The sequence below is a fragment of the Dermacentor silvarum genome, chromosome 9 (assembly GCF_013339745.2).
Source record: "Dermacentor silvarum isolate Dsil-2018 chromosome 9, BIME_Dsil_1.4, whole genome shotgun sequence".
In the NCBI taxonomy this organism is placed as follows: Eukaryota; Metazoa; Arthropoda; class Arachnida; order Ixodida; family Ixodidae; genus Dermacentor; species Dermacentor silvarum.
Window position 1 is genome coordinate 43,244,317 of NC_051162.1, and position 26,960 is coordinate 43,271,276.

At 45.9% G+C, this 26,960-nt stretch overlaps 1 protein-coding gene across 2 annotated transcripts in view; it reads left to right on the plus strand.

Moving 5' to 3' along the window:
* LOC119465217 (dual specificity protein phosphatase 8) overlaps positions 1 to 26,960 on the plus strand; it is a 100,830-nt gene that overhangs the window by 47,859 nt on the left and 26,011 nt on the right. For both annotated transcript variants that reach the window (XM_037726010.2, XM_037726011.2), the window contains exons 2-6: positions 8,603 to 8,744; positions 13,082 to 13,192; positions 17,437 to 17,605; positions 18,762 to 19,082; positions 23,269 to 23,392. In XM_037726010.2, coding sequence (XP_037581938.1) covers positions 8,673 to 8,744; positions 13,082 to 13,192; positions 17,437 to 17,605; positions 18,762 to 19,082; positions 23,269 to 23,392 — 797 coding nt within the window. In that variant the 5' untranslated portion in view covers positions 8,603 to 8,672. The remainder of the gene's footprint in view (positions 1 to 8,602; positions 8,745 to 13,081; positions 13,193 to 17,436; positions 17,606 to 18,761; positions 19,083 to 23,268; positions 23,393 to 26,960) is intronic.

The following is a 26,960-nucleotide window of genomic DNA, read 5'->3' on the forward strand; positions in this document are numbered from 1 at the left end:
TGATATAATACAGAACCTATTTTCCGCAGAAATGTATTATCCGAGAGATCATCTGGTGCAGCAGATACGAAAGACCGTGACCCAAAGGCGCCGGGCGTGCATTGGTCTATAGCCCGGCCTGCAGGTGACAGAAACGTCGGTTGCTCCTCCACTTTCCATCTGTGTTGTGCACGTGATTGTGTGTGTCGTGACAATGTGGCCGTTTGTATTGTCTCGACACTGGAGCTGAAATTTACAGCCCGGAGCCGTATATGAAGACTCTACCGTATCATTATCATCGGTTATCTTACCCGGTAAATTTTTCAACGATGACATCGCCATGCAGCTGTAGGTGGTTGCTAAACCTTCATGTGCAGTCACGTTTTTTTTTTTTTTTTTTTTTTTATAGTTTTGGTTCTCTCTCACTCTGCTATGTGCACCCTTTGTGGAAAGCTTGAACCGGCCTGCTCAGTTTGACTTCATATTTCTCTTTGCTTAGAAATTAGAAAAAAAATATTTGATTCGATATTCGGAGTTAGCTTTCTTCTCGAATATTCGTTTTAGATTCAACTCGGAAATGTCAATTATTGGAACTGCTCTACATTTAAAGAGGATGCTTCTTTGTATGCAGAGAGAGAGAGAGGAGAGGGAGGGGGGGGGGGTGCGCTGTACGTGTGCGAAGTTCCAGCTCCAAATCTTGTTTCGTTCTTTTTCGACAACTTTAAAAATAGTCTCTCGACTCGACACGGTGTTTTCGCGCCTGCAGGTGCAACTGCCATGTCTGCGTTTCTGAGCTCTTCGAGAGCACTTCCTGGTCGGTTAGCCAACAAAAGTAACGAAGCGTTATTCGTTTTGCGGATTATTCACAATAGCGCTCGCGCTATGGTTTCCTTTTTTTTTCTTTGTGCTATTCCTCGAACTGCGAATAGAACCACCTGCTGTTTTATACCGCGCAATTAAAAAAAAATTGCCTGTACACAGATGGGCCAATTTGGCCTCGGTACACAAGGCTAATTTCTGTGGGCTACTTGCACGGCAACAATTAAATTGAAGTGTAATAAGGACAACTGCAACACAGCTCGCGCGACTTATAAAAAATATTATTACTTTTTTTTTAGGTATGCGTGCGCCAGTACTTAGACCTCATGGTTGTTCCTGGGCACGATAAATAAATGAGTGATCGAAATAAATTATTTATTATGACTATTATTATTATCCCGTTCGTAGCAATTTACCGCCATCGCCCTAGCGCTGACATTGGGCTTGCATTTGACCCTCACAACCGTCCCTTACCTGCCCACGTATTCGCGCAGACCTTGTATAAGCTCGTTCACGGAAACCTGAACTGCGCTGAGCTACATAATTATGTCGCGCTTCGGATTCCGCAGAAATGTCACAAGGGAACCCCGACCATTCTTCGTGCCGGCTTGTCACAGTAAACATTGTGCACTAGCTGTATGGAATTCAAAATCTGTACATGCAATATATATTTCGCTGATCTGGATATCAGTCGTTTTCGTCGTTCTGTTCAGCTTCGTATTGTCGTGGGCTTGTTTTACTAGGTATAAGTACGTGATATCTTTTGCCGCGTGATTCATACATTGTCAGCTTGCCTGGCGATATGTCTAATGTTCCAGTGTCTTTCGTTTTTTTTTTTTTTTTTTTGCCTCGTACATTTATTGTGCTTGGTGCATTGCATTTACACGTATTTTGCATGAATCGTTTCCCCCTTTATATATTCACTTTCCCTCACGTTTGTAACTTTAGCTGTACATTTTTCTTTTTCATTGTACTTGCTCGCTAATCTTCTGTTCCTTTTTGGTTCACCAAGCCTTTGTGGGTAGACAAGAGCTTGTTTTCGCAACTTTCCATGTCCTTTATTGTGTGCTAATATTATGCCCAAATGGCTTTTCTTTACATACATCTTTTTCTTTGATTTTCTTGCCTCACATCCCCGTGCCTTTGTATCCTTTTTTTTTAATATGTACATATTATTTTCCTTAGATTTCCTGTGCACCAGTACTAAAACCTCCTGGTGCTTCCTGGGCACATAATTTAAAGGCTGGATTAATTTTTATTGCCTCATGCATTGTTCGTGTTCTACAGCATAAGCTGTTATGGGCTCATTCCAATAGCTGTTTCGGGTCGCGATGATGCCGCCGCCGGCGGCGTCCGCCGCGTAACCACTATCGTCGGAAACGCGAAAAAAGTACCCGATTCCCGCCGGGATCGAACAGGCGTGGGAGCCAGGTACTCTACCACTGAGCCGCGCAAGCGCTTGTAATCGGGCCGCGAAAAATATCCATATATAAGGCAAGCACGCAGGGGGAGACGACTCGAGCCTCCGCCTGTATGGTGGCGCCATCTAGGTAAGATGCCTGCACACGCAGCGTCCGCAGGCGCAGACGACGATATTCGATTCGGACGAGGCGCGCAATCAACTCGCTGCCGAGCCTCCTCCAGTATGGTGGCGCCATCTAGTTAAGGTGCCTGCAAAGGCGGCATGCCCGACATGTAAGTTGCAGTTCTAAGGCTTGATCGGGCTCAGCAGACTGCTGTGCAGAGAGCATTACAAGCCGCAGCTTGCCGTCGAAGCCAGGCAGACAGTTCAGATCACTCTCGTCAAAATGAGGCTAAAAAACTGCCGCGAAGACCCTGTTGTGCGTGGTGCCCAAACTTGAACTACCTTGAGCCACTCCACCAGCTTACGCTGTGACTGTGCTGCGTGTGCCGCGCAGGCCTGTGACTTTTTTCTCCGTCTTTCTGTTGTGAATTCACCTTGGACTTTCTTGATAGTAAGCTGTTTCTTTTTATAATTTGTTTTCTATTGCTTGTTTTATTTCCTGTATTCGTATTTTTTTACCCGTGCGCCAGCACTCAGACCTTAGGATTGTTCCGGGGCACTATAAACGATTATGTTCTTGTTGAAAAAAAATTTTCTTGTTCCAAATCAGCATTGCTTTATTTCAGGCCGATCAACGACCACCAACCTTACGTTGTCAGCTTTGTGATGCAAGTTTTTAGGCCCGTCACGCAAACGGTGGTAGTTTGTGTTGCATGCTGCGACATCAGGGCAAAGCCTTTGATGTAATCTGTCATCCCGTACTGCTCGAGAAGCTTGCGCACTAGGTTGTTGAAGTTGATATATTCTAGCTTTACTGCACTGCTATCTGCTCGATACGTCCTGCTTTGCAGTTCATGATCAATCATGAACTGTCATGATCAGTCTTCTTTTGTTTTTCCGGTATCTAGTAGTGGTGCCCCCAAGGGTGCTCGGTCTTAGGTTCGCTTGTTTTCTTAATTTTCATCAGTGACGTTTCCTCAGCAATCCAGGAGTCTTCGTTTCTTCTGTATGCTGACATCACGATATTTAAGGCGATACTAAGTATCGAGTACTGTTGCGCCCTGCAGTCCGACCTGTGCTTGTTCTCTGAATGGTGGCAGTTAAACATTGTCACTCTAAATTCATTGAAAACCAGAATTCCGTCACATTCGTGTAAGGCCCATAATATCTTCCCTTATTCTGATGATCATGCAGTGTTGACGAGATTTGTTGAAGTAAGTGAGCTCGGTGTGCTTTTTGATAATGTGTTAAGCTTCTCCACCCACTCTAAGTGCATAACATCATGAGGCCTGTTCGCACTCGGTTCTGTCTGCAGACTTGCAAAGAAATGTCCGTACCCCCCTTTCCTTCATCAAATTCGTTATATCCATCTGTCTCCCATTACTTGAACGTGCCTCAGTGGTGTTTAATAGCGCAAGCAATTTAAATAGCATTTTAATTGAGCATGTGCAGAAAAAGTTCAAGGGTATGTATAAACATCTTATGCTGACATCACGCACCGACAAAATTTCAAGTCTGAATAACCTTCCTACACTTTTGTCACTTAGCTGCAGATGTAGTCGTACCGACATCCTCTGTTTTTATACATCATTCATGGAATTATAACTTGTTTTGGATCTACTAGCTTCTGCTTTACTGCGGGTTGCACAGAAGATTACCAGGGAACCCTTCCACGTTTTCCTGCCTTTTTCAGGATACACTCGCCTCTCCACAGAATGCAAAATCTTTACGACCATCATCTTCTCCATCTTGATCTTTTAAAACGTGTCTTCTTCCTGTTCCGAGTTTCGCACTTTCTCTTGAGTCTTTTTCTAGCTGCGCTCCTTAGCTGACTTCCCATAGTTTCTCTCTCCTTTCGTACATGTTCTCCCTCTCTCAGTTGCGTTATTGTTGTATTGTTGTTCTTCATGTAGCTGTTTATCCATTTCTTGTTTTCATTTTCTCATTCTATTTGTTTTATCCCTTAAATCTTAGTCGTAGTTGTTCTGCATGTTTGCCGTTCTTGTTTTTCTGTGTGCCAGCACGCAGACCTCAATGTTGTTCCTGTGTGCATTAAACAGACAGATTGATTGATTATTGTTATTATTGACGTGCAGTATTTACTGATCATGCATCTGAATCGGTATTCATTAAACGAAGCTGTCAACACTATTGTCACGTTGTAGTGACGGTGACGAACGCGTCAGTGTACAGATGTGCGCCATTCTTATCGTCTGCATCATATAGTTCAATGAACCCTTGCTCGGGTTTGAGCCTGTTGCTGGAACATTGCTTTATTTATTGCTTGCTCTATCTCTCCATTATTATTGTGATAGCAAATATATGGACACTTAAAGAGGATTTCTGCTGTCAGCGTTGCCGTCGCCGTGAGGTTCCATATGACGTCAACGGCGATGAAATCGTGAAAGAGCGCGAGGGACGCGTGCTTGTGACGGAGGGGAGGCGACGTTTAGCTGCGGCACCAAATGCGTATTTATATAAAAACGTTGCAAGGTGAGAAGGTGGTAAAGACTTCCGACGCTGCTCGACGAGTTTCCCGTTCTGATCTCGTCGAAAACCTCTGAGCCGCTCCCAGAGACCCTGGCAACAGTCGCAAACGTTGCACGCGTTTGGTGTGAACGCGGGCAAAACGGCGACGGCATCTACAACAGTTCTGTGCGTTGCTGGTGCTGCTGTATGTCCAAGTTTATACAGCTGATAAAACTACTATCCTTACTCCGTAAAGCGCTCTACAAAGTAGCTATCGCAATTGATGCTTCGCCTTTTGGGTGAAACTGCAACATTTTTCAATACACGCAGCAAAAAAACCCCAACACATATATAACTATTTATGCTTTCACTTCGAGCATTGCATGTTGGGGGGTTTGTTCTCACTGTGTATTTATAAATACCATATCTTTCAATTTTTTTATGTTATGTAGGGGAGTGCATGCGATATACGTACGTAGTGTCATATGTAGAGCATTATATACACACACATGTTATACTATGCGCATGAGTACCAGAGTATTAAGTATATAGGGTCATACGTGTAAAACGCTAACTTTTCCTGACACAATTAGTCGGCGCTGCATTCGTGCGCCAACATCTCATTTTCATCATGTCAATGATGATAATTAGTTATCTTGTTCAAACTTGAGCAAGTGTGCACACCATTACCATTTTTCACAAGCCTATGCCATACTTGTTATACAGCTCTAGCGTTTTGTGTTTTGCCGTAGCTGACGTCCTTTCACTTTTCGTTTTAATGTTGTACATGTGTTCACTCGCGTGTTTTCGCCCGTACTGGTTTTCAGGTGAATGGTTGCATCGCTGACATCTCCACCCATATTAAAACAGGGGAGTTGCAGGTGGCACTGTTGGCATTATTTCGATCTTTCTGTTGCGTTTTGTTTCTGAAGTTGATGATTCGTCTTCAAACATGCGTTGGCGCATGCTGGAATCTGTGTGAAGCGAACACGGCGATGCATACAATTTTGTTCACTTTCATGCTATGCAGCATGTAATCTCGTGGAATTTTTACATTGTTGATCCCCTGCAAAGGTCAGAACTTTATTGTCATACAATGTTTTTTGTTTACCCACTACATGACTCGCAAGCTAAGCCGGAATACAACTCGGGTAAATGCAGTCTGTGACGTATAGCACTGACATCACGAGGACGTAGGTGATATACGATGCTTGTTGAGGGAAGAATGGTGCCTGCGTAGAAAAGTATGCCACGTATGAAGCAACATTTAGGGATTCTGTACCTCTTGTGTCACAGTGGGACGTGCCTATTCTGGAGGATTGGCCTAGGACGGGTGCGCACCCCCAGTGTCGCATACCGAATGGCTAAATCGAATAAAAAATCAATCGCAGAGTCTGCCAAATATAGCTCACTGTTTTACTAACAGATCGTGTGCTTTAGAGATATCTGTGAGCCCATAATATATTGTCACGTAGTAGTGACGCTGAAGTAAACAGTCTTAAAACTGTGTATGACGAAACGAATTCTTTATTGGGCGAACCTGTGCCCACAAAAGCAAGCTACACTCGAAGCACAACGAAAGCGGCGAACACAGTCGGCGGTCGTTGAAATCTGATCAGCGGCGAGACGCGTCGGCTTTTATACCTCAGTCATCGAAGGTTCCAGATTAATCCCTGATGCCCGCGTGTCTTCCAGAAAGTTCTAGACAATTCGCGTCGGTCACACAATCAGATAACATAAGCGTCGGTGAAAACAGGCAACGAAAAGAAGCATCGATAACGTTCTAGAAACTTCCGATACAGGCGCGTCCTGCGCCGAGCGACAACGTTTAACACTTGTCAGCTGGTGGAAAGCGGCCACCGGCGAAAGATAAACATGTATACGTGTCAATATGCTGAAGTTTTATGTGCGGAGCTATTTTTTGTTATGCAGAACAGGTGTGCATACTTGGTCAGCATACTAGGTTTTGTATAAGCCACTTAATTGGTACTTTCATATGACGTTTGTATATATCTCCAAAAATATATTTGCCGAAATAGCCACCAACCAGGCAGCCATGCCAAACCCCGGAAAGTGTCAGGGAAAGCTTCCCTTTAAAAAAAGGGGCAAGAGTACATCGCAAAAAAGCTACACAAAATGCATACGAAAAAAGCTTCCAGGTGTCAAAGCCAAGCACACAGGCAAACAGAAAACTGCATTTTCACTGACACAACAATTTTGCAACCTTCAAGACCAGATGCGCCTTTCAGTAACGCCATCCCGTGTCCATGAGCTGCCTCATTTGTAGTTCCTTCACGGGCGAAGAATTCTGAACTTGTAACAACCGTTTCACTGTCCTGTAATCCTGAATGTGTTGAGCACACCACCAAATTGCTAAGCGTAAGCTTGAGAACCACTGCCCCTTTCCACAGATGTCGCGCTAGGACTGTGTACCTCGTACATAATTTCGCCTTTTAAGCGCAGCGTCATATTTGTTCAAGCGTGCGTGGAACGCCAGATGACCCCATGATACAGTTGTGTTGCATGCTTAGTGTTTACATTTACGCATATATCAAGCCTCTGCTTTTTTGTTTTGGCCCTTTTGTAGCCTTTGCCTTCAGGGGTCTGCAAGGCAACGAATTCAAAATCGATGACTGCTCTGGGAACGCCAAATATACTTTACGTTCATTGTTATAACTCGTGCATGATCACTTTCAACATCGCCAAGATATTTGCCGCGCCCTGCTAATAGGCATTCTGCTTTATTCATTGGCGAGCCACATTGAAATGATAACACTCTGACGGGTCTCTTGGCACGACTCTTTCATCGTAAACATTGCTTACACTCCTTGGTCGTTGCGTCGCAACAAAAATAAAACGAAAAAAATAACCGGTGAGTATCTGCGCAACATTTAGGACCTGTGCATCGCAGGCTTCAAGTAGTTATCCCGCACCCACAGTGATGACACGTAGGCGATTAGTTTTGCATACGTTTTATGGTTTATTTGTGGTCGAGAGTTTCCATAGTAACCGGAAAAAAAAACTCCGCAATTTTTCCGATGCTGGTGCGGGCCACGTCTGTGATCAAGGCGATGTGTATTTAAATAAAATCGGGGAGGCCCTCGTCATGTAGAAATTGTAGCACTGGCTTAGGGAACTTCTCGTCCATGAGCCAACACCTGTGACTGTCTGATTCGTTCGTAGTTTGGCAGCTTTTAGATAACCTCTCGACGCTGGGCAGAGCCACATCAGCTCTGATCGATGCCAGAGGGGAGGGTATGTGGGATTTCTGGTGCGGAGTGTCAATCAGTTTTGCGTGTGCATTTCCTATTCTGTAGCATTTGATTGCTCAAATTTTGTTCAGTGTTGGCTTATGTCATATATGGAATGCCGATGCCACCTCAAGGCACCAACATCTCCATCTCTTAATAAAAAAAGGAAAGCAGATCTTAGGCTGTGTATGAATGACGATGCTGGCACATCGCATGATACCGGGTGCCGGTAGCCAGTATGAAGGTGGCGCTGCCGAATCAAGGTAAAGGAAAACGCTGTGTGCAATTATGAAACAGCTTTATGCGGTCGCCTGCAATTCGGACACAAACGCCTGGACATTATTGTGTCCAGTCACTTGTGGTGTGTGCGCTAACGTGTGTTGCATGTTTATGGGTATATTATTTGTCTTCATTCTCTCTTTTGGTTCACCTAGTTGTTTCTCTAGTAACAGCCGTGTCATTGCGATAACTGGCTCTAAAGCACCTGTCCTCCTATCGTTGTCATGACGTTATGAAACAACTCGTATACTTAACGTCTTTCTCTCCTCCCTGTGCGCAGTCGTGGGACGCGATGGTGTGGCGGACGGCGGCATCTGGCGGTGGCCGCCTGAGCAGCGGGAGGCGACGTCATGGCCGACCAGCGTGTCTCCTTGGTCGGGGCTGCCCAGCTAGCCGGCCAGCTTCGCACAGACCCTGCACGGGTGAGAGAGAACTGATAACTGCTGCTTTGCTCTTTTGCGCACGCCACTGCTATTCCCTGCTTGTCCTTCCTGTGTGCACGTTGGTGGTAACCCAGGGTCTTCTTACCCACAACATTCGTTGCGCATTTTTCATTAAACCAAATCAATCGTAGAGCGCTCAGTTTGATACCTCAAAATTCCGATTTAAGTCGACGAAGGTTGTGATGTGGGCTAATTCTTGGTCGGTCGTATTGAACTCGAATGAAGTGTAGAGCAGCACCAGGGCATGGACATAAGCGTTGTGTTGTGCGTCATTGTCCTGCTGCTGCGCTACTCTTCAGCATAATTGAATCTGACTTAAGTGCGGGAAAGTTAACACATTGCCTATAGTAGCGTTTCTTAATTATGAATAGTTCAGCAAACCAAATAATAAATTACTATAAAATAAATTTTTACCCTAAATAACATTGTTTTTTTTTTACACATGCGTTCTGCGCGTGGCGAAAACTAAGAGAACAAGTTCTAGTTTTTCTTGGCGGGCAGCTGCATTTCGCCGTTACTGTGTTAACCAAGCAGCTTCTTGTACTAAGCATGCAGCTTGGCCGTGTCATCTGCAGTCACCTGGTAACGTTATACTGGTGGCGTTGTCACACCAGCAGAACAGGCGTGCTTAGCCTTTGATCGCTTTGAACGACGCGAAAGCCCGCAATACCGGTTCGACACACACTTTTGCTACCGTAAGTGGGCAATGGTGAATACCAGTTCAGAATTGTGCCATATCCCACGCATGTCGGAATCTACGTGCGACGAAGGGTTAATGAAATCCGCATTAGTTGTACAGCAGTACAACTGATGCAGATGCATATAATTGTGTACATTTCCACAATATGCAATGTGTAGTCACGTGCTGTATTTTATAGGCCAGCACATCGTCTCATATACCTGCGTAGGGCTATTTGCTGGGAAGCAGGCTCGATTCAATGCCTTCATGTTTGGTGCCTGGTCGGGTGGCTTTTTTTTAAAGAAAATGGTATAGACTAGCTGCTCAAGCAAACTGCTATAATACAAAAAAATGCAGACGGCAGCGTTGATGCTTCTGCGTCACTGTTCGCCGATGCAACCATCCTTTCAAAAGCAACTTTCATAAACTTGGCGACGCTATTTGCTCTTACCTGCAGAGAAAATAAGGGACAGTACAGTTTGTCACGGGCACTTTGACTCGTTTGATGGTCATAGTAGTAGTTGGAATTTATGAAATACTGTTTCACACAAACCGAGCGATTATTCCTTTTGTAGCACTTTCTTGTTCATCCTCTCAAGATTTTTCGAACTTACAGGTTTATACCGTCTACCGATTTTCAAGGATCTCTGCTCATGTTACGCAATCGCAACCTTTTTATCGAAAGTGTCCATACCTACAGCAGTTTCTTCGGTGAAATGACAAAACAGCATTTAGATGGTCCAAGCTCTTCCACTTTAGCGTACCGCGGCATCTTCAGCATTGATAGCGAAGCATCAAACCAATTGGAAATTTAGGGTATGCAGCTCTGGCAGGGAGTAAATTTGCTTTTGTTTACAAATTGCTCGAAACATAGCCAAATGTTATAAATTGTTGACATGCTTCTGCCGAACTCGTAATTCAATGTGACGCAACATTGTGTACATCTTGCCGTGTCGGCAAGTCGTCTTCGGTCGTCGTTCCATCGTGGTTTCATCGTTATGTGTAGACATGCATGATCCAGTGCCACAGGTTGTTTTTTTTTTTTTGAGAGAGAGAGAGAGAGAGGCAGAGAGGTGGTTCCCGCTGAAGATCTGTCCAAATTGGTGGTGGTGTGCTCTTTGCTTGTAAATGGACGCTAAACAAGAGCAGCATTCTTTGCACACAATAATGAAAGTTTCCCTTTAAGTGATTCTCACAGTGCGTGGCAGCTGGTTTACTTTTAAGCGTTCATACGTATTCCAGCTGAGCTGCACCCTTCTGAGGTGTTCTGTAGGCTCTCTAGTGTTCTGCTAAAATGGATTTGTGCTGGAGAATGGAAAATAGGCGCAACGCTCGTCGTTGGAGGCAGAAGGAATAAAGGAGATGCACGTGTAGGGAAGAATAAGGAACACTTGTAACAAACTTGGCTATTGTTGAAGTTTCCGGGTAGCCACAATAATGAATATTGGTATGCAAGGCTGCCTGAGGCTGTGTGACAATACCCTGTACCCCGCCGGTTTTCGGTGATACCTCACTTCAGTTACACACACAGTGAACATTATAAAGCTGCATTGGCACCAGTGGCATAAGAAACAGCTTTGGAAGACAACATATTGCACTTGCCAGTGGCTATGACTTCCGCATTGATGTGACGTCAGGTGCGTCGAGAATCTATTTTGTTACCACGTTTCGCCGTTGTGTCGACCTGTACGATCATTCCATATTTTAGCGACTTTCTACATTGATTTGAACCTATTTATTTTAATGCATATAACCTTGTTTTTTTTTCTTCTATAATTCGGATACGGCCTCTTCCCATTTGCACCATAATGAGGGCCGATATTTATAACTTGCTATCTTCCTGTAACCTAACTCATGTAACTTGTCTCTAAACATTAACTGCTTTGCATGTAGGTTCAGTTTTGTGTGCAGTTCATGTCTTTTTTTTCTGCAGGTATTTCGCAACTGCTAGGATACGATACTTTCTCTCAGTATTTCTTTTTTAATTTGGTGCATACTGCGGTCTAAATTTGACGAAGCAGATGCAGTAAGTGGTTCATGATTTCAAGCAACAAGAAAAAAAAAAGAGAAAACGCAGGGCCCGGACACGTCCGGGTCACCATGTTATAAGGACCGAGGTTAGGTTCACTATAACAATGTGAAAGTCAGCAAGCGGAAGACCCGAGAACCGTTCGGACCGATGACAGGATCCGAAGCAGCGTTTTTTTTTTTTTCTGCTAACCTCACAGCACAAGGCACGAGACACGCGCCGGAGTGTGCCATGTATACAAGGCGGCAGAGGAAGATGACCATGGCTGCTAGAGTTATATGTATAATATACAGATACAGCAAAAGAAAAGACAGATGTACGGGCAGGTGTGCGACAATAGTGTAATGATACAAGAAATCCTTTCTAAAAGGTTTAGATCACATAACGAAAGCAAGTCATAGCAGGGGAGAATGCGGTATCCCAGACTCCCGAATAAACGAGTCTGGCAAGCTTTCTACTTTATTGCTGAGTGCTAGCACCTTTATTAACGCGAGACCACATTTCTTGTTCATGCAACCTATCCTTACGATTTCCTGAAAAATAATTTTAGAGCAAAAAGAAAAAATAGTAGCCTCAACAGTCATGCATCATGTTTCTCCTGGAGCATAAGCATAGCATATCTAATAGTTCACTAAAGCAAAGTAACTTTCGATGACCAATAGAACTCACTCCAAAACATTCTGAAATAAATTTTATTCAAAGTGTAGGGATACAGGTACACTAGGTGAGCAACACCTAGTGTACCTCTACAAACAGTCACATCGTTTGACACTCAGCAGCAACTGCCACTTTACAGCAGATTGAACACATTCTAATAACATCTGGAACACATTAGGAAGACATTTAATAACGCTATCTAACAGCAATAGCATTCCATACGTGTGTTATTTTCTGTAGGGCAACCAGTCCTTCACACCTTTTTCTATTCTATAAAAAATCGTAAATTATGTTGTCCCACAACAATAATCATGTATATTGCCGCCATTTCCTTTCTTAGACGCTGCACACCCGGCACTTCCAGGTCACGAACGGCATAAGGGTTATCAGTGGGACATTGCATTCTTGATAGGAAAGTAGCAAGTGCAGAGTTTTCAAGAGAGGAAATGCTGGAAATGCCAAAGGGTGCAAATTTTTTGAAGAGTAGGAAAACGTTTGCACCCTCTGGGGCTTATCTGACCCCCAAAGGATAACCATCTATATTGTGTTCCTCGGTACTTACGCGTCACGAAGGGCGTGTGCGCATGAGCGTGATGCAGCGTTTTTGACAGGACCTGAAAATTCCGGGAACACAGTATCAAAGAAATGAAATGCATGCAGGAAAGATCACCAACTGTTTGAGGACAAAATAAGCCTGAAAGTGTGCGACATTTTCTTGGTGTTTCTCTGTAGAAGCATCTCTAGATGCCAGGTTATGTAGAAAGCCTTTTACCCTAACCATACCTCGCTTTTCTGGCTTGGCTGCTCGTTGATTATTGGGGCTATAAAATTGTGTGCGAAGCTATCTGGTACTCCTTCACCAAGACTTCCGAAATTTACTAAAGTTCGCGCTGAAAAAAAATGAATGTGCAGTGTTTGTTGTGTACCATGTGGCGACCTCATTTCTCCCAGGTGTTGGTGATTGACAGCCGGCCCTTTCTGGAATTCAACACATGCCACATCCGAGATGCCGTCAACGTCTGTTGTTCCAAGATCATCAAGCGTCGTCTTCAGCACGACAAGGCAAGTGAAACATCCCACCCCATGTGCTTTAGCTCTGTTAACCAATCTGCCCAATTGTAATGTCCTGGAAAGCATGCGCACAGAGCCTTTTCTGGGAGTCATCTGTGGGACTGCCTCGTTTGCAAGGATTAGACTAGATGGTTAATTGTCCTGCGGCTTTTTTTTTTTTCATTCGACGTGAATTTGCGTCCGTGGTGTCGGTCACCGGTATCTTGTGCCACCCATAGTTTGCAGAACTCGAAACGAGTAAGTAGAAAGAGGATAACGGGCCGTCCGTGTTCCAAGTGTGAGACCTTTAAACAGAAAAAAATGGCCTGACGATTTCATGCCCTAGATATTGGCCCCCGAAACGGATCTTGGCAGGCGTACATTGACTTTTTTCACTGGCTAATCGCTGTCAGTATTATCGCTCGGTGCTAGACGCACCTACACATACATACCTGTATATGAGTGAGTGAAACAACTTTATTTGGTCCACAATAGACACGAGTCAACTCAAACGTCGCCTTGGTAGGCCCACTCGGGGACCATCAGGTCAAACCTGTATATGCCGAAATTTCCTGAATCTAGTTGCCGATTCTGGTAGCGAGTCTAATCTGAATGCGCGCGTCACAATATTGGTGTCTCTTCTCGAACGTATGCGAGCGCCAGCGATTGCGCTTTAATGGACGATGAGTCGTGTATTAAAAGCTGTCGCTCTTGACCCGTGAAAAATCAGATTTCGTCGACCAACGACTGTGCTCGTCGCTATTGCGCTCATCGCTATTGTGCTTTGAATGACTTTTTTTTTAATGCTGTGGACACGTTCGCCCAATAGATTCGTGACTCAGTTTTGTCACTATCTTGCTCTTCACCGTCACCGCAACGTACCAATATGAAACGCGAAACGAAATGCGCAAGGAAGAATGCGAAACGTGTGAACTGAGAAAAAGACGTCGGCACAGCTTTCTTTGCTTCCCGTGAGTAAATTTTGACAACGGTTGACCTGCACATGCCGTGGCCACTACATGTTTGGCAGTTTAGAAAGAGAAAGCGTAATGAGTATAGGCTACAAGAACGTTTGGTGCTACATTCATGGCGATAAAGTTCATGTACTACCCCACATTCTTGTTGTACTTGAGTGATCGCAGTGCCAAATGTTATTCTAGTAGTATTTGTCAGAAACGTTACATGGTTAGAACACCAATTGAGGAACTCAAGGTAAAACGCCATACCTTGCAGTCGCTTCAATGCTTCGACCTTTGGGGTAGTCTGCCAATCTTCTGACTTTTCACCACAAGACCATGGGTGTGTCATTGTTGGGAAAAATTCTGCCAAGCTCCTCAAAACTGCAAGTCTAACTCGGTAACGCTTCAAGAAACGGTGCCCAATCCCTACAAGGTATGCACCACTTCAAGGTTAATTCGTGGCAACTCAAGAAAACACTGAAGTTCACGCATTCACCTAATGCTCGTGTAGGAGAAATTTGCAAAACAAGTTGGTCACAAATATTCACAGCTCATTTCGCTGACTGGCAAGGCTCAACAACACTCGCGCAGCCTTTTTTTCTTTTCTTTTTTTTTTCTCCTGCCCCTGACTTCCTAGCAGAAATAGACAGCTGGGATTGAGCCAGCACGAGAATAGCTTGAAAACCTTGCCGCTGCACCTTGGATTCGGAAACGAGCAGTGGCCGCGGCCTTGTCTTTAAATCTTTACTCACTTGGAAAACTTTTTTTCGGAAATAGATGCTTTATTTATTTATTTATTTATTTTATTTATTTATCTGGTCCTTGATTGAGCAGAAGTGACGTTAGCAGGAACTAAGTACTCGTAACTAGCCGTTTCAGTGCTTGCATTTTTAGTGCAGTGGGCTGCCTTTAAGATGAACATGAATACCTCAGAAGTCTGTTTCTTAAATTTTGTTCAGTGAAGTGCACATTATTCGTGAGGAAATAAGCAGAGGTCCCCAAGCTCTCCAGCTCATCAGAGATTAGTTCCGATGAGCTCATTAGAACTCATCAGAGGGAATAGTTCTTCTTTCTTGGGTTTTACTTGCCAAAATCAGTTCTGGTAATGAGGCACACCGTAGTGGAGGGCTCCGGGTTAATTTTGGCCACCTGGGGTTCTTTAACTTGCACTACAACGCAAGCATAAGGGCGTTTTTGCATTTCGCCTCCATCGAAATGCGGCCGGGATTTGATAGCGCGACCTCGTGCTCAGCAGCGCAACGCCTTAGCTAACTGAGCCACCGCAGCGTATATGGAAGGAATAGTGACGCGCACAAATGTGATGTCTGCTAGTATCTTCGTCGGCATTTGTAGCAGCCTATGCTTTTTACCTCACTGGGTGGGAGGCACATGGTAATGAACTGGAACTGAATCATAAACAACAAAAAAAAAATTATTTTTGCGAGAACTGGCACTGAACCGTTCCACAACGATGTTTTTCTCATTCCGAAATGCCACAGAAAAGCTAAACAGCTGCTTTCGGTTCATGTCTGGCCACCTTTTCTGCGTTTCTTCCACACATTGCCTGCACTTGCTGTTCAACTATGCTACTTTATTTGTAAATGCATTGGAGCTTGTTGTAATTTCAGAAATGACGACACGTTGAAAGCCGCATTGACGGGGGGTTTTTAACCTGTTGCGTTGGCAGGCATGCATAGTAGTACAGTCGTGAGCATTTGAAATCGGGGCGACTGTCAAATAGCTATCCGGGGGTGGGAGACTCGTATACGATTGCTGTAATGGAGAGGAGCGCTTCCTGGCTACGCGGTCGTGTTTGATCACACTGGTTGGAAGCTGAAGCTGTCGCGATAAGAGGCGCGTTTCTTCTGAGGTGCGCTTCCGCATGTGTTCTTTTCTTTTGTAGCTGCTACCAGCCTGCAGCACTTTTTTTCTTCCCCTTGCAGCCAAGCAACACAGTTGAGTTCTTGTACAGAATAAGTTCATGCTGTCTCCCTGTAAATATGTTCAAGTTATGCAAATAAACATAAGTGTGTTCACACCGGTTTGAATCGTTATCTTTTCGCTCCGGGGTTGAACCGGAACTGAACCGTTTTCGATGAACCAAAGCAAAACAAACATCGGGCTAATTGGCAGAAATGGTTTTCTTTACCTACATTGCACTCAGTGTGGCTGCGTTTATCATTTTCATGATACGAGTGCTAGAGCCATACATCAGTGATTGTACAATAATAATTATAGAAGCAGGCACCATATACCCATATCATATGGTGTGGCGGTGCCAGCGAAACTTCGATGGCCCTCTTTGAAATAGAGCTGTCATATCCGGGTAGTGTGCCATGTACTGTTCCTTTTTAGGTATTAAGTTCGTTTGTTTGGCTTTTGTAATAGTGCGATTCCCGTTAGAGTTTCTTCGTGGCCTGTGTGTCTTCACATTGGCGGTCATCTGTTCATTAAGTTTTGCATATGTATTTGTACAACTGAAACTAAGTATTTAGTCCTTTGTCCGTTTCTGTGCTACAGACGCGCTCCGGAAGGAAAAGCGGAATGAAAAAAATGGGAGGGGAGGCAGGGGGGGGGGGCAATGCCGTGCCGCGGCACCAAATGCGCATCTTGCAACTGGGGGCAAGGGAAACTAGCGACTCAATCTTCCACGCGAAAGGAGGAAAGTGGTAAGCCAGCGCGGGAGGGAGGGAGGGAGGGAGGGGGGGGGGAGGGATGGCAGCTTCTACTCTGCCAACAACTGCAGTTGTACTTTGCCTAGCTGTGGCGGTCGCCCGCACCGTCACCTAAAAGCGATCTTCACATGGCTCTGACCTTTGTATGCACTGTGCATTCGCCGCTCAGTTTCCGTTGAAGCAAACCTTTGCTCACTGCGGCGGCTGCGCTTGCTGCCAGCGTTTTGACAGTGGTTGTCTGCGGTCATTGAGTGAGATCTATTTGTTTGCTTGTGCGTGCTGACACCACGCTTGTTAATTCAGTTAGTAAGTGAATGTGTCCAAGTTTATGCAGCCGATAAAACTACTATCCCTACTCCGAATAGCTCTCTACTAATTTGCTATCGCAATTGATGCTTTGACTTTCGGGCAAAACTGCAACATTAAAAAAAAAGAAATTAAGGTACCGGCTACATTCGAGTAAGCATGGTCGATCGTGAGTCCAGCCCGACAAAACGGCACACACGTCCGGTCTAGTTGGATTCCCAAGTTCTGCACCAACTCGTCCTTCTCCTGCGCATGCTCTGTACTGTGCTCCATATGAGACCAGGTGTGAGATAACTGCCCGTTTGCTGTCGCACAGGTGAGCGTGTGTGAGCTGCTGCCCTCTGACGGTCGCCAGCAGCGGGTCGAGCAGGTCGTGGTTTACGACCAGGGGTCGTGGTCCGTCCCCAGCGGCGAGGACTCCTTCCTCGCCGTGCTGCTTGCCAAACTCGCCAGGGCTTTTCCGGGACGTGTGGCTCTGCTTGCAGGTGAGTGTTGTTGTGATCCGGGTCTTGGAATTTCGCTGCAATCACCAATGTTGCTCCTCTGATTCCTTGTGTGGTCCCAGGGAGAAGTTTCAAAGAGGAAACTTCAGCTTGGAGCTATTATTTAAATACATGGCGAAGGCGAAATCGTTTTTGTCGTCAACCACAGCACCGAATTTGATGTGGTTTGTGCATTTGAAAGAAAAAAAATATTGTTTGTTTAAAGCGGATGTTTATTTAGGTCGTCAGGTCTTGAAAAATGGTTTTAAATTGCAATTTTTCAGAAAACGAAACTTTTACAACTCTGTACCTCAGCCTTGAAAAACGATATAACAATTCTGTAAACTCAATCTAATAGTACCTCAAAGCAAAAAAAAATGTATTTTTTTATACATGGCTCTAAAGTACTCTGCTAATATACGAGTACAAATTTTGCAATACCCTCATAAACATGGCAAACAATTCACGTAAGATATGAATTTATATGTCAAATTTTCCCGCTCTAGATGCTCCATCGGATGCAGTTCTAAACACCAATTTACTTCTCTAAACAATTCCTTGCCCCAAATCAAAATTCCGCCTTCAATAGTCACCAGAATCTAACGGCTCTCTTAAGTGCAACTAATTTCATTCAAATCGGTTCACGGTTCGTTTCATAAAAGCGTTTCTGCATTTTACATGTATTTGAAAGGCGGCATCATAGGTGCGCCTGAGCCGAAGCTTCCATTAAAGGAACACTAAAGACAAAGTTAATCAGTTTAGACTGATACATATTATTTCAAAGCTTAATCTACGCAGTTCTTGGGTATAAAGTTTCAATCTTTAAAATTTGCGCTGCGGTACGTCGGCATTAGTACGTCAGTGTGACGTCATAGATATCAGTTTCTTTTTTTCTCCTATTTTGGCTTCTGTGGCTCGGAGAAAGTAATGCACATTTACCAGTAAACAATTAACTGCGCCTGCGCACGTGCAATCCGAAGCCATGACGTCACGGTGAGCTGTTGCGTGAACTTAAAGGTGGCGTCGCCACTTGTCACGTTTTTGTTTTTTCTGGCTTGCCGGGCCTTCTATCCCGGCAAGAGTGGCCGTTTTCATTTTTTTTGTATTGTAGATAGGTAACTTCTTCATATGGCTCAACTTCTCTGGATATGTGACGCAGGTGGACTGCTGGAGTTTTCGAGCCGTCACCGGGTGCTCTGTGAGGATGGCGGCTCCCGGGGTCCCCTGACGTCCTTGTCGCAGCCGTGCCTGAGCGCCGCAGGGCCGACGAGGATCCTCCCGTTCCTGTTCCTGGGCTCTCAGCGTGACGCACAGGACCCTGAGCTGCTGGCGGCGCACAACATCTGCTACGAGCTGAACGTGAGCACTTCGTGTCCCAAGCCGGACTTCATCCCCGACGCGCACTTCCTGCGCATCCCGGTCAACGACAGCCACGCCGACAAGCTGCGGCCGCACTTCGCTCGGGCCTGCCGCTTTCTGGGTGAGTGCTTAGGGGGCAATGAATGCGTTGAACACACGTCATCTCGACGTGTGTTCAACGCCTGTTTTCGGCTGGCCCTATGAGGAACTTTCAAGCAATAACTGTAGCCTACAATGTCCAATTACAGCATTGCCCTCATTCAATTAACTGTCCACGTTTTTTGTGCTTTACCTGCCTTAAAATGATGCCGATTCTAAAGCGCGTCGCCCCTCCCCCCCCCCCCCCGGAAATTAGGCCAAAAATCGCGTTTGCAGTGCTTGTATGCTTTCCCGCATAGCACGACTGTATTGCGCCGAAGCCGAGTTTAGGAAGCGTGCAGTGAAGCTGACTTTAGGAAACCGGCCGTCACTTTACAACACACCCTTGCCCATTTTTCTTGCTAAAAATCGTGCGCGCGTTATATTTCTACTTTGTTTAGGAGCTTTAATGTTATCTCTACATTAGTTTTCTCCTTTGGACACAAAAAGTGGCCACGCGTTTGATTCGGAAGGGTCGCAGTGGCGGCAGACGGAGCGCAGCTGCCCTTCTCTGTCGGGTGCGGCGCCCTGTGCTCTTTTGTGATGCTGCGGGTCGCTTACGTGGCAGCGCGTTCGGCCGATGTACTCAGCGCAGTGGCCAGTCTTGCACATGGTGATCAGCTGCTGACTAGTTTCTTGTCAACAGCCCCCCCCCCCCCCCCCCGGCTACGGGCCTGAAACCAGGCAGTTCATACGTACGTCCTCCTCACTTCTGTATCGCACTGGACCCATTGAGCTTCATACTTGAATATATAATACCGGGTCATCTCGTCGACGCTTCCGGAGTGCAGCCTGATCCCGACAAAACTCGCGCCGTCCGAGACTTTCCGGTTCCGAAGACAGCCGCAGACGTTCGCAGTTTTGTTGGGCTATGCTCGTACTTTACTTTCGTCGTTTTGTTCAAGATTTCGCGGCAATTGCTAGACCCCTCACTAATCTTCTGAAGAAAGGCGCACAATTTTCGTGGGGTACTTCAGAAGCCACCGCCTTCTCTCGTCTCGTCACTCTTCTCACCTCACCACCCATTCTCGCCCACTTCGACCCTGATGCCCTTACAGAATTGCGTACAGATGCCAGTGGTCATGGTGTAGGTGCCGTCTTAGCCCAGTGTCAGCGTGGCCAGGATCGTGTTATTGCTTACGCAAGCCGCCTCCTATCACCATCGGAGCGCAACTATTCCATTACGGAAAGGGAATGCCTTGCTGTTGTTTGGGCAGTTGCGAAGTTCTGTCCTTACCTTTACGGTCGTCCTTTCTCCGTAGTCACTGACCATCATGCCCTCTGCTGGCTCTCATCGCTAAAAGATCCTAGCAGGCCGGCTTGGTCGATGGGCTTTGAGGCTACAAGAATTTTCATATTCCTTGGTCTACAAGTCTGGCCGCCTGCACCAAGACGCTGACAGCTTGTCGCATTACCCTGTTGACGACTCTGACACCTCCAATACTGACAATGCTGCTTGCGTTTTCTCAGTATCCCAGCTCCTTCATTTCGTCGACGAGCAACGTCGTGATGCCTACATCAGAGCACTCATCGACCGTTTGGAACACTCTCCGGCGGATGCTACTCTACGCCTCTTCGTCCTCTGCGACGGTACTCTGTACCGTCGTAACCTTCATCCGGACGGCTCTGAGTTCCTACTTGTAGTACCTAAACACCTCCGCTCAGCCGTTCTAGAAGAGCTTCACGACGCACCAACGGCAGGACACCTCGGCGTATCTCGAACCTATGACCGAGTACGTCGCCGCTTTTTCTGGCTGGGCCTTGCCCGTTCCGTACGGCGTTACGTCGCCGCTTGTGAACTTTGCCAACGACGCAAGAAGCCTTCCCAGCTCCCCGCTGGTTACCTGCAGCCGCTCGACATCCCAGCCGAGCCCTTCCATCGTGTTGGCTTAGACCTTCTCGGCCCCTTTCCGGAATCTACATTAGGAAACAAGTGGGTTGCCGTCGCTGTGGACTATGCGACCCGCTACGCCGTAACACGCACTCTTCCGACCAGTTGCGCTACTGACGTCGCGGACTTCCTCCTCCACGATATCATTTTGATGCATGGTGCTCCGCGTCAAATGCTCACCGACCGTGGCCGTACGTTCTTGTCCAAAGTCATTGACGACATCATGCGTGCCTGCTCAATACAGCATAAAATTACCACCTCCTACCACCCACAAACGAACGGCCTCACTGAGCGTCTGAACCGCACGCTTACAGACATGCTATCGAAGTACGTTTCAACTGACCACCGTGACTGGGACCTGGCTCTACCTTACATTACCTTTGCGTACAACTCTTCCCGTCTCGAAACTGCTGGCTTTTCCCCGTTTTACCTCTTGTATGGCCGAGAACCGACGCTACCATTAGACACTGTGCTTCCGTCCACCACAGCTTGCACTAGCGATTATGCCCGTGATGCAATCGCCCGTGCTGACCATGCTCGCCAACTTGCGCGTGCTCGTCTGCAAGTGTCTCAAGAAAAACAAAAACAACGCTACGACCTCCGTCACCGTGATGTGCATTTTGCGCCCGGCACCCTCGTGTTGCTTTGGTCACCATCGCGTAAAGTTCGCCTTTGTGAAAAACTGCTCTCCTGTTACACCGGCCCATATCGCGTACTCCGCCAAGTGACCGATGTCACCTACGAAATCGTTCTCACCACGCCCACTACGTCCTCCGCTGTGACCACCAGTGATATTGTGCACGTCGCCCGACTCAAACCCTACAACTCTCCAAGCGCATTGGATATTTAACAGCACCGTGACAGCGCTTTTGCCGCCGGGGGGTTAGTATTACGATATCATCGAAAGATGTTCAAGGGACGAGCCGCCGCGAGAAAGACGATGAAGTGTGTCTGTGCTCTTGGTGCGAGCGAGTGTGGGCCTGGCTGTCTGGCTCCAGTGTAAATAGCCTGTAAATAGCCTCTTTCATCTGTGTCCTTCCACACCTAACAATATTAATTGAACAGGTTCTTAAAAACTATTGAACCGATGCGAGACTGCTCTCTTCGCTATGTGTTCCTTCGGTCGGAGGACAAGTGCCACCGCAATCTGATCACTAATAAATGAAATTAAATTTTTAGTTACTCAATTAAATGTGCATGTTCCGAAGGTAGGAGGGTGCCGCAAGCTGTCATAACAATTTGTATAATTTTAAAACCACTATCTATTAGAATATTGTCAAAATTGATGTTTTTCTGATTAGATTCTGAAAGGTTGGCTGCTTGGGCTGGTTGGTGAATCATTACTTGTCTTCTTCCTTCCATGTTTCTTGCCCACTAAGAAAAGTTTTCTTTGTCTGAAGTGGATTCCAATAATGTACACAAGAACAGCACTGGAAACTCTAGCAACACACACACGGGGAGAAAAACCTTATTATATGAACACATACAGGCCCCATCAGCAAAACCCCAGATGTTTTATCTTTCAGTGCATTTTTTTACACACTTAGCACATATTTTCCGTGATTTCTCAGCTCAGGTGCTATCAAAAGTTGTAATATGTATTGTGCATGCTTTTAGCGCCATTGCGTGTATTGCTTAAAGAAGCCCTCATCACAATACTAGAAAAGTCTTGTTGCAAAACATACTGTTTGAAAAGTGAGCAAATGTACCACAAGGTCAAAAATAATTTTCATGACAAAATTGAGGGAACACAGAGAGAACGCCATTAAAGAACACTGCACGAGACGCATGATCTTCCTACGTTGATTCACACACAAGGAGTCGTGTTGTGTGTTTTTGCATTTCAACAGCAATTCGAAACAGGAACACGAGCAGTCTTCTATATGCCCCATGTAAACTACTCGTATCAAAACAGACATTGTAGAAGGCAGTGTGAATGCATTTGTGCTCATTTCTGGCTATATAGTTGCTGCTTGGATTTTGGCTAGTGCTACCCGCACTTATTTCTTGCAGGTGTTGCGCAATTCAAGTCGCATCTTCCTGAGCCGCATAACACCAGGTGCTCGTGTTGTCTGCTGTAAGGTCATTGATACGCTGATAGTTTTAAGGCGTCTATGTGGTCACATGCTTTACTGCTTTGCTGCAGTTGTTTCAGCGACATAGATATGTCGAATTTTTCAGAACTCGACCGAAGTGAAATTTATATGCAGTTTGTTTTTACCATGGCATTTATAGTATCCTAAGGGGATTTGTTTTGTTTCTGGTGCGTCTGTTTCAGACAAGGTGCGCGAATCAAGTGGATGCGTGCTGGTGCACTGTCTGGCTGGTGTGTCACGGTCCCCAACGGTGGCGATTGCATACGTCATGCGACACTTGGGCCTCTCGTCGGATGACGCTTACCGGTGAGCAGCCACGCATAGGCATAATTTATCTGCGGCGAAACTCAGCCCCACGATTGCTATGTATAGTGGCGTGCATGGCAGGCATGTCGTGTCTCACTGGTTTGCACTTGAGGCAGTAGATCCCAGAGCAGGCAGAAAGTTTCCCACTCTGTGGACAGCCTTGTCGCATATAGTTTGCACATGCACACATTATGCACGCATATGTGCTCATACCTTTCACTGCGTACCGTATTTACTCGAATCTAGGCCGACTCCGATTCTAAGCCGACCCCCCAAAAGTTCGAAGTCCGAAAAAAAAAAAAACTTACCTCGAATGTAGGCCGAACGAAAAAGCGAGGACATCATTCGCAAAATAAAACAGCATTTATTAAATTTGAACATGCCGAGCTCATTCTATGTCACCATCGCTGCTAGCCTCGTCGCTATCTTCCTTACTGCTGACATCTTCAAACAGCGCGCTATATTCAGTACCATCCAGCGCATTAGAGATGCTGCATTTTTGGAAGGAGCGCACGTTGCGGCGCACGCAAAAACCATCTCCCGTGGCCCCCTCCAACGACAGACCGATGCCGAAGTTCCGCCCGGCTTGAACGTTTGACGATGCCTCTACGGCTAGCACAACTACCGTATTTACTCGATTCTCACGCTCACCTCGATTGTAACGCGCACCCGTTTTCTGTGAGGAAAAAGAAGTCCTTTACAGTACCGCGCACCTCATGCTTTCAAACAGAAATACAACTTTCTGTCATTTGGAAAAATAGATTTCCTCCCGATGCACTGAAGTTGCGATGAATAAAAAAACTCGCAGTTTCGCTTGAAAAGCGATGCATCGAATGCGATAGCAAATCAGTAGACCGCTATTAACAAGCACGGTGTCACGCGCGCACAAGCAAACATGAACACATCTCGCTCGTTGACCGCGTAAACGAACTGTCAGAACGCTGGAGACGGAGCGCACCTTCGTGCTAGCATGCGTCTCGCTTCGATGCGGTGAAAACACGGCGCGCGGCGGACTTTACCCGTCGCAGATTGCATTCAAGATAGGGCCAAGGCGATCGTATCGCCGTAGTGGATCGTCGCAGATTACGTCCTGCTTCGGTCCACTGAAGCCGTTCCGCATTGCTTCGCTGGCGAAAATCCTCTCCTTCTGTTTGCGCCAGTCCCGCTCGCAAGTTTCGGATTCTCCGAACGCCCGTGATGCGGCCCGATTTCCGTCCGTCTCCGCACAGATGATCACTATCCTTTTAAATGCGGCATCATGATGAACTCGGTACTTCATGCTGATAGATAGAGCAGACGCTGAGAACGTGAAGACAGAGGGTAGACTATTGCCTAAGCACGTGTACTGCAGCACACGGAGGAAGCTTCCGCATGCTACGATAGCTAGGCTCGACGCGCGTGCAAGGCGGCCATTCTGAAATGCCGACGCAGCTTTAGGGTCGTGTTGAAAGTGCGCGTTAGATTCGAGTAAATACATTATTTGTTTAGAAAGCGGCACTATAGTGGCATCGCCCATTTGGTGTCATTACGATAACGCCACACCGCGCGCCGATGCTGCACCATACCGATACGACGCAGGTCAAAATGGCGACGTCGCTCGTGTACTTCAGCTGGCTACTGGTGCGGCTAGTAGCGGCTGCGATACTGACTTTTCTAGATGGCGCTAACTATGCACCATATTTATCAGTTTCAGTTAAAAACTGGCGCGTTTTTTAAAATCCTCGAATCTAAGCCGACCCTAGAGTTTCGTATGTGAATATTTGAAAAAAACTATCGGCCTAGATTCGAATAAATACGGTATATCTGAGCAGTAATGTGTGGATACTGGCTTACCTAATCCAGCACTAGCTAATTGAATTTAAGTTTTAGATTGCATATAACTTGGGCCACGAAAAGTTAGGGACACTGCATACCATTTAAAGGCACATTAAAGAGCGAACTAAATTAGTTTCGGTTAGTTTGCTTTCATGACTGTCTTCGTTTATTTGGTGGATGAGGGTTAGCTACTAGTGAACGGAACAAGCAGCAAGGTTTCCTTTGTTGAATTTCGCACCCAGATGTCTACGCCGGTACATCGCTATGACATCATGGATTAAGGATTACCTTCGTGCGTTCGGGTGATTTACTGTGCATGAGTTCACAGGAGCACTTTGGCCATGCCTGCAAAATGTCGCGAGAGAGTTGCGTGTTGCTTCTGCGGAGTGATATTAAAGAACATGTGTGCACACTCCCAATCTGAGCCTTTAAACAGATGATTTGGCAGCCTGTGGGTGCTAGACACACAAGTACTTTCACATCAGAAGTTGTTGCAGAGTGTGCTCTGCATATAGTTTTTGTAGCTGCTGAGAATAGTCAAGTGTGGCGGTTCATATTGTGCTATAGGCTGTGAAAACGGCAAAGATAATGTAAAAGTTCATCACTTCTTTCCTGATGGCAAGGTTTGCATGCATGCATGCACACCACTCGCCAAGCACATTTACAGCAATATGTTGTTATATTAGGCATGATGACTTAATAGCTTTAGCCCAACTCTCACATAGTGCTCTTACCATACCCCATGTGCAAGGTACTCAGAACACGACTTCAGATCACCATAGAAATTTAGCTTTCTTATATCTGTCCAGACACCTTTGTCGTCACGCTGACGACCAGATGCCCACCATGATGACTTGGAGATTGCCCCACTTCTTCAGTGTGACAGCCTTTTGTTTTCAAGGTCGAAAATAAGCTCATAACTTTAGACAGCAATCTATCACGTGTGGCAAAACGAAAACAATAATGCCGATACTCCGATGTCATCTGGGCAGTATCAGTTTGTATAGCCGGCAGCTGCAGGCCTTTGTGCGTGGCCTCACTTTAGTGTCAGTGATGAACATATACATGCAACCCCATGTGATCGGGTCAAAACGGGCATTCCGTAAAATTGACGTTACGTACCAGTCCTACCCAGGGGCTTTTCGTCCTATATGGCCTGTGCAGCCGACGAGTGGCTGGCTGTGAACTTCTACAACAATGAACTTTCCAGAACATAGTATCTTAGTTTCCTGTTAGACTATATGTGCAAGGTTATCACTTAAAGGGAGATTGACAGACTGCCGCACAATACTGAACACTCGTGGAAAGGTGCTGTTGTGGAAAAAGTGACCATCATGAACAAGCATCACAGGATTTGATCATGCAGCTGTTTTTGAAGTTGCACTCAATTAAGTATTGAGGCTGAAGGGGAATTCATTAACTTGTTACCTTGCAAAAGCATGCTACAAACAGAACAATGGTGAGGTAACAAGTACAACAAACACAGCACTGCTTCCAAATTTCATTTGTGGAAAGGACCGGATGCGCACCAGAGAAAAAATTGTGATAAGCAGACAACAGATGTTGCATACATGCCTTTACCACGTGAAGGCATCTCTTGTCTGCTTTTTTGTTGACTATGTATTGCGTTAGCTTTTTAATTTATGCTAGTTGGAAGTAGTGCTGTGATTGTCATACCTCTAATTCCCCTTCCCTATTGTCCGGTTTGTTGCTCGCTTTTGCAAGTTTGCTATGAATTACGCACTTGCCACTT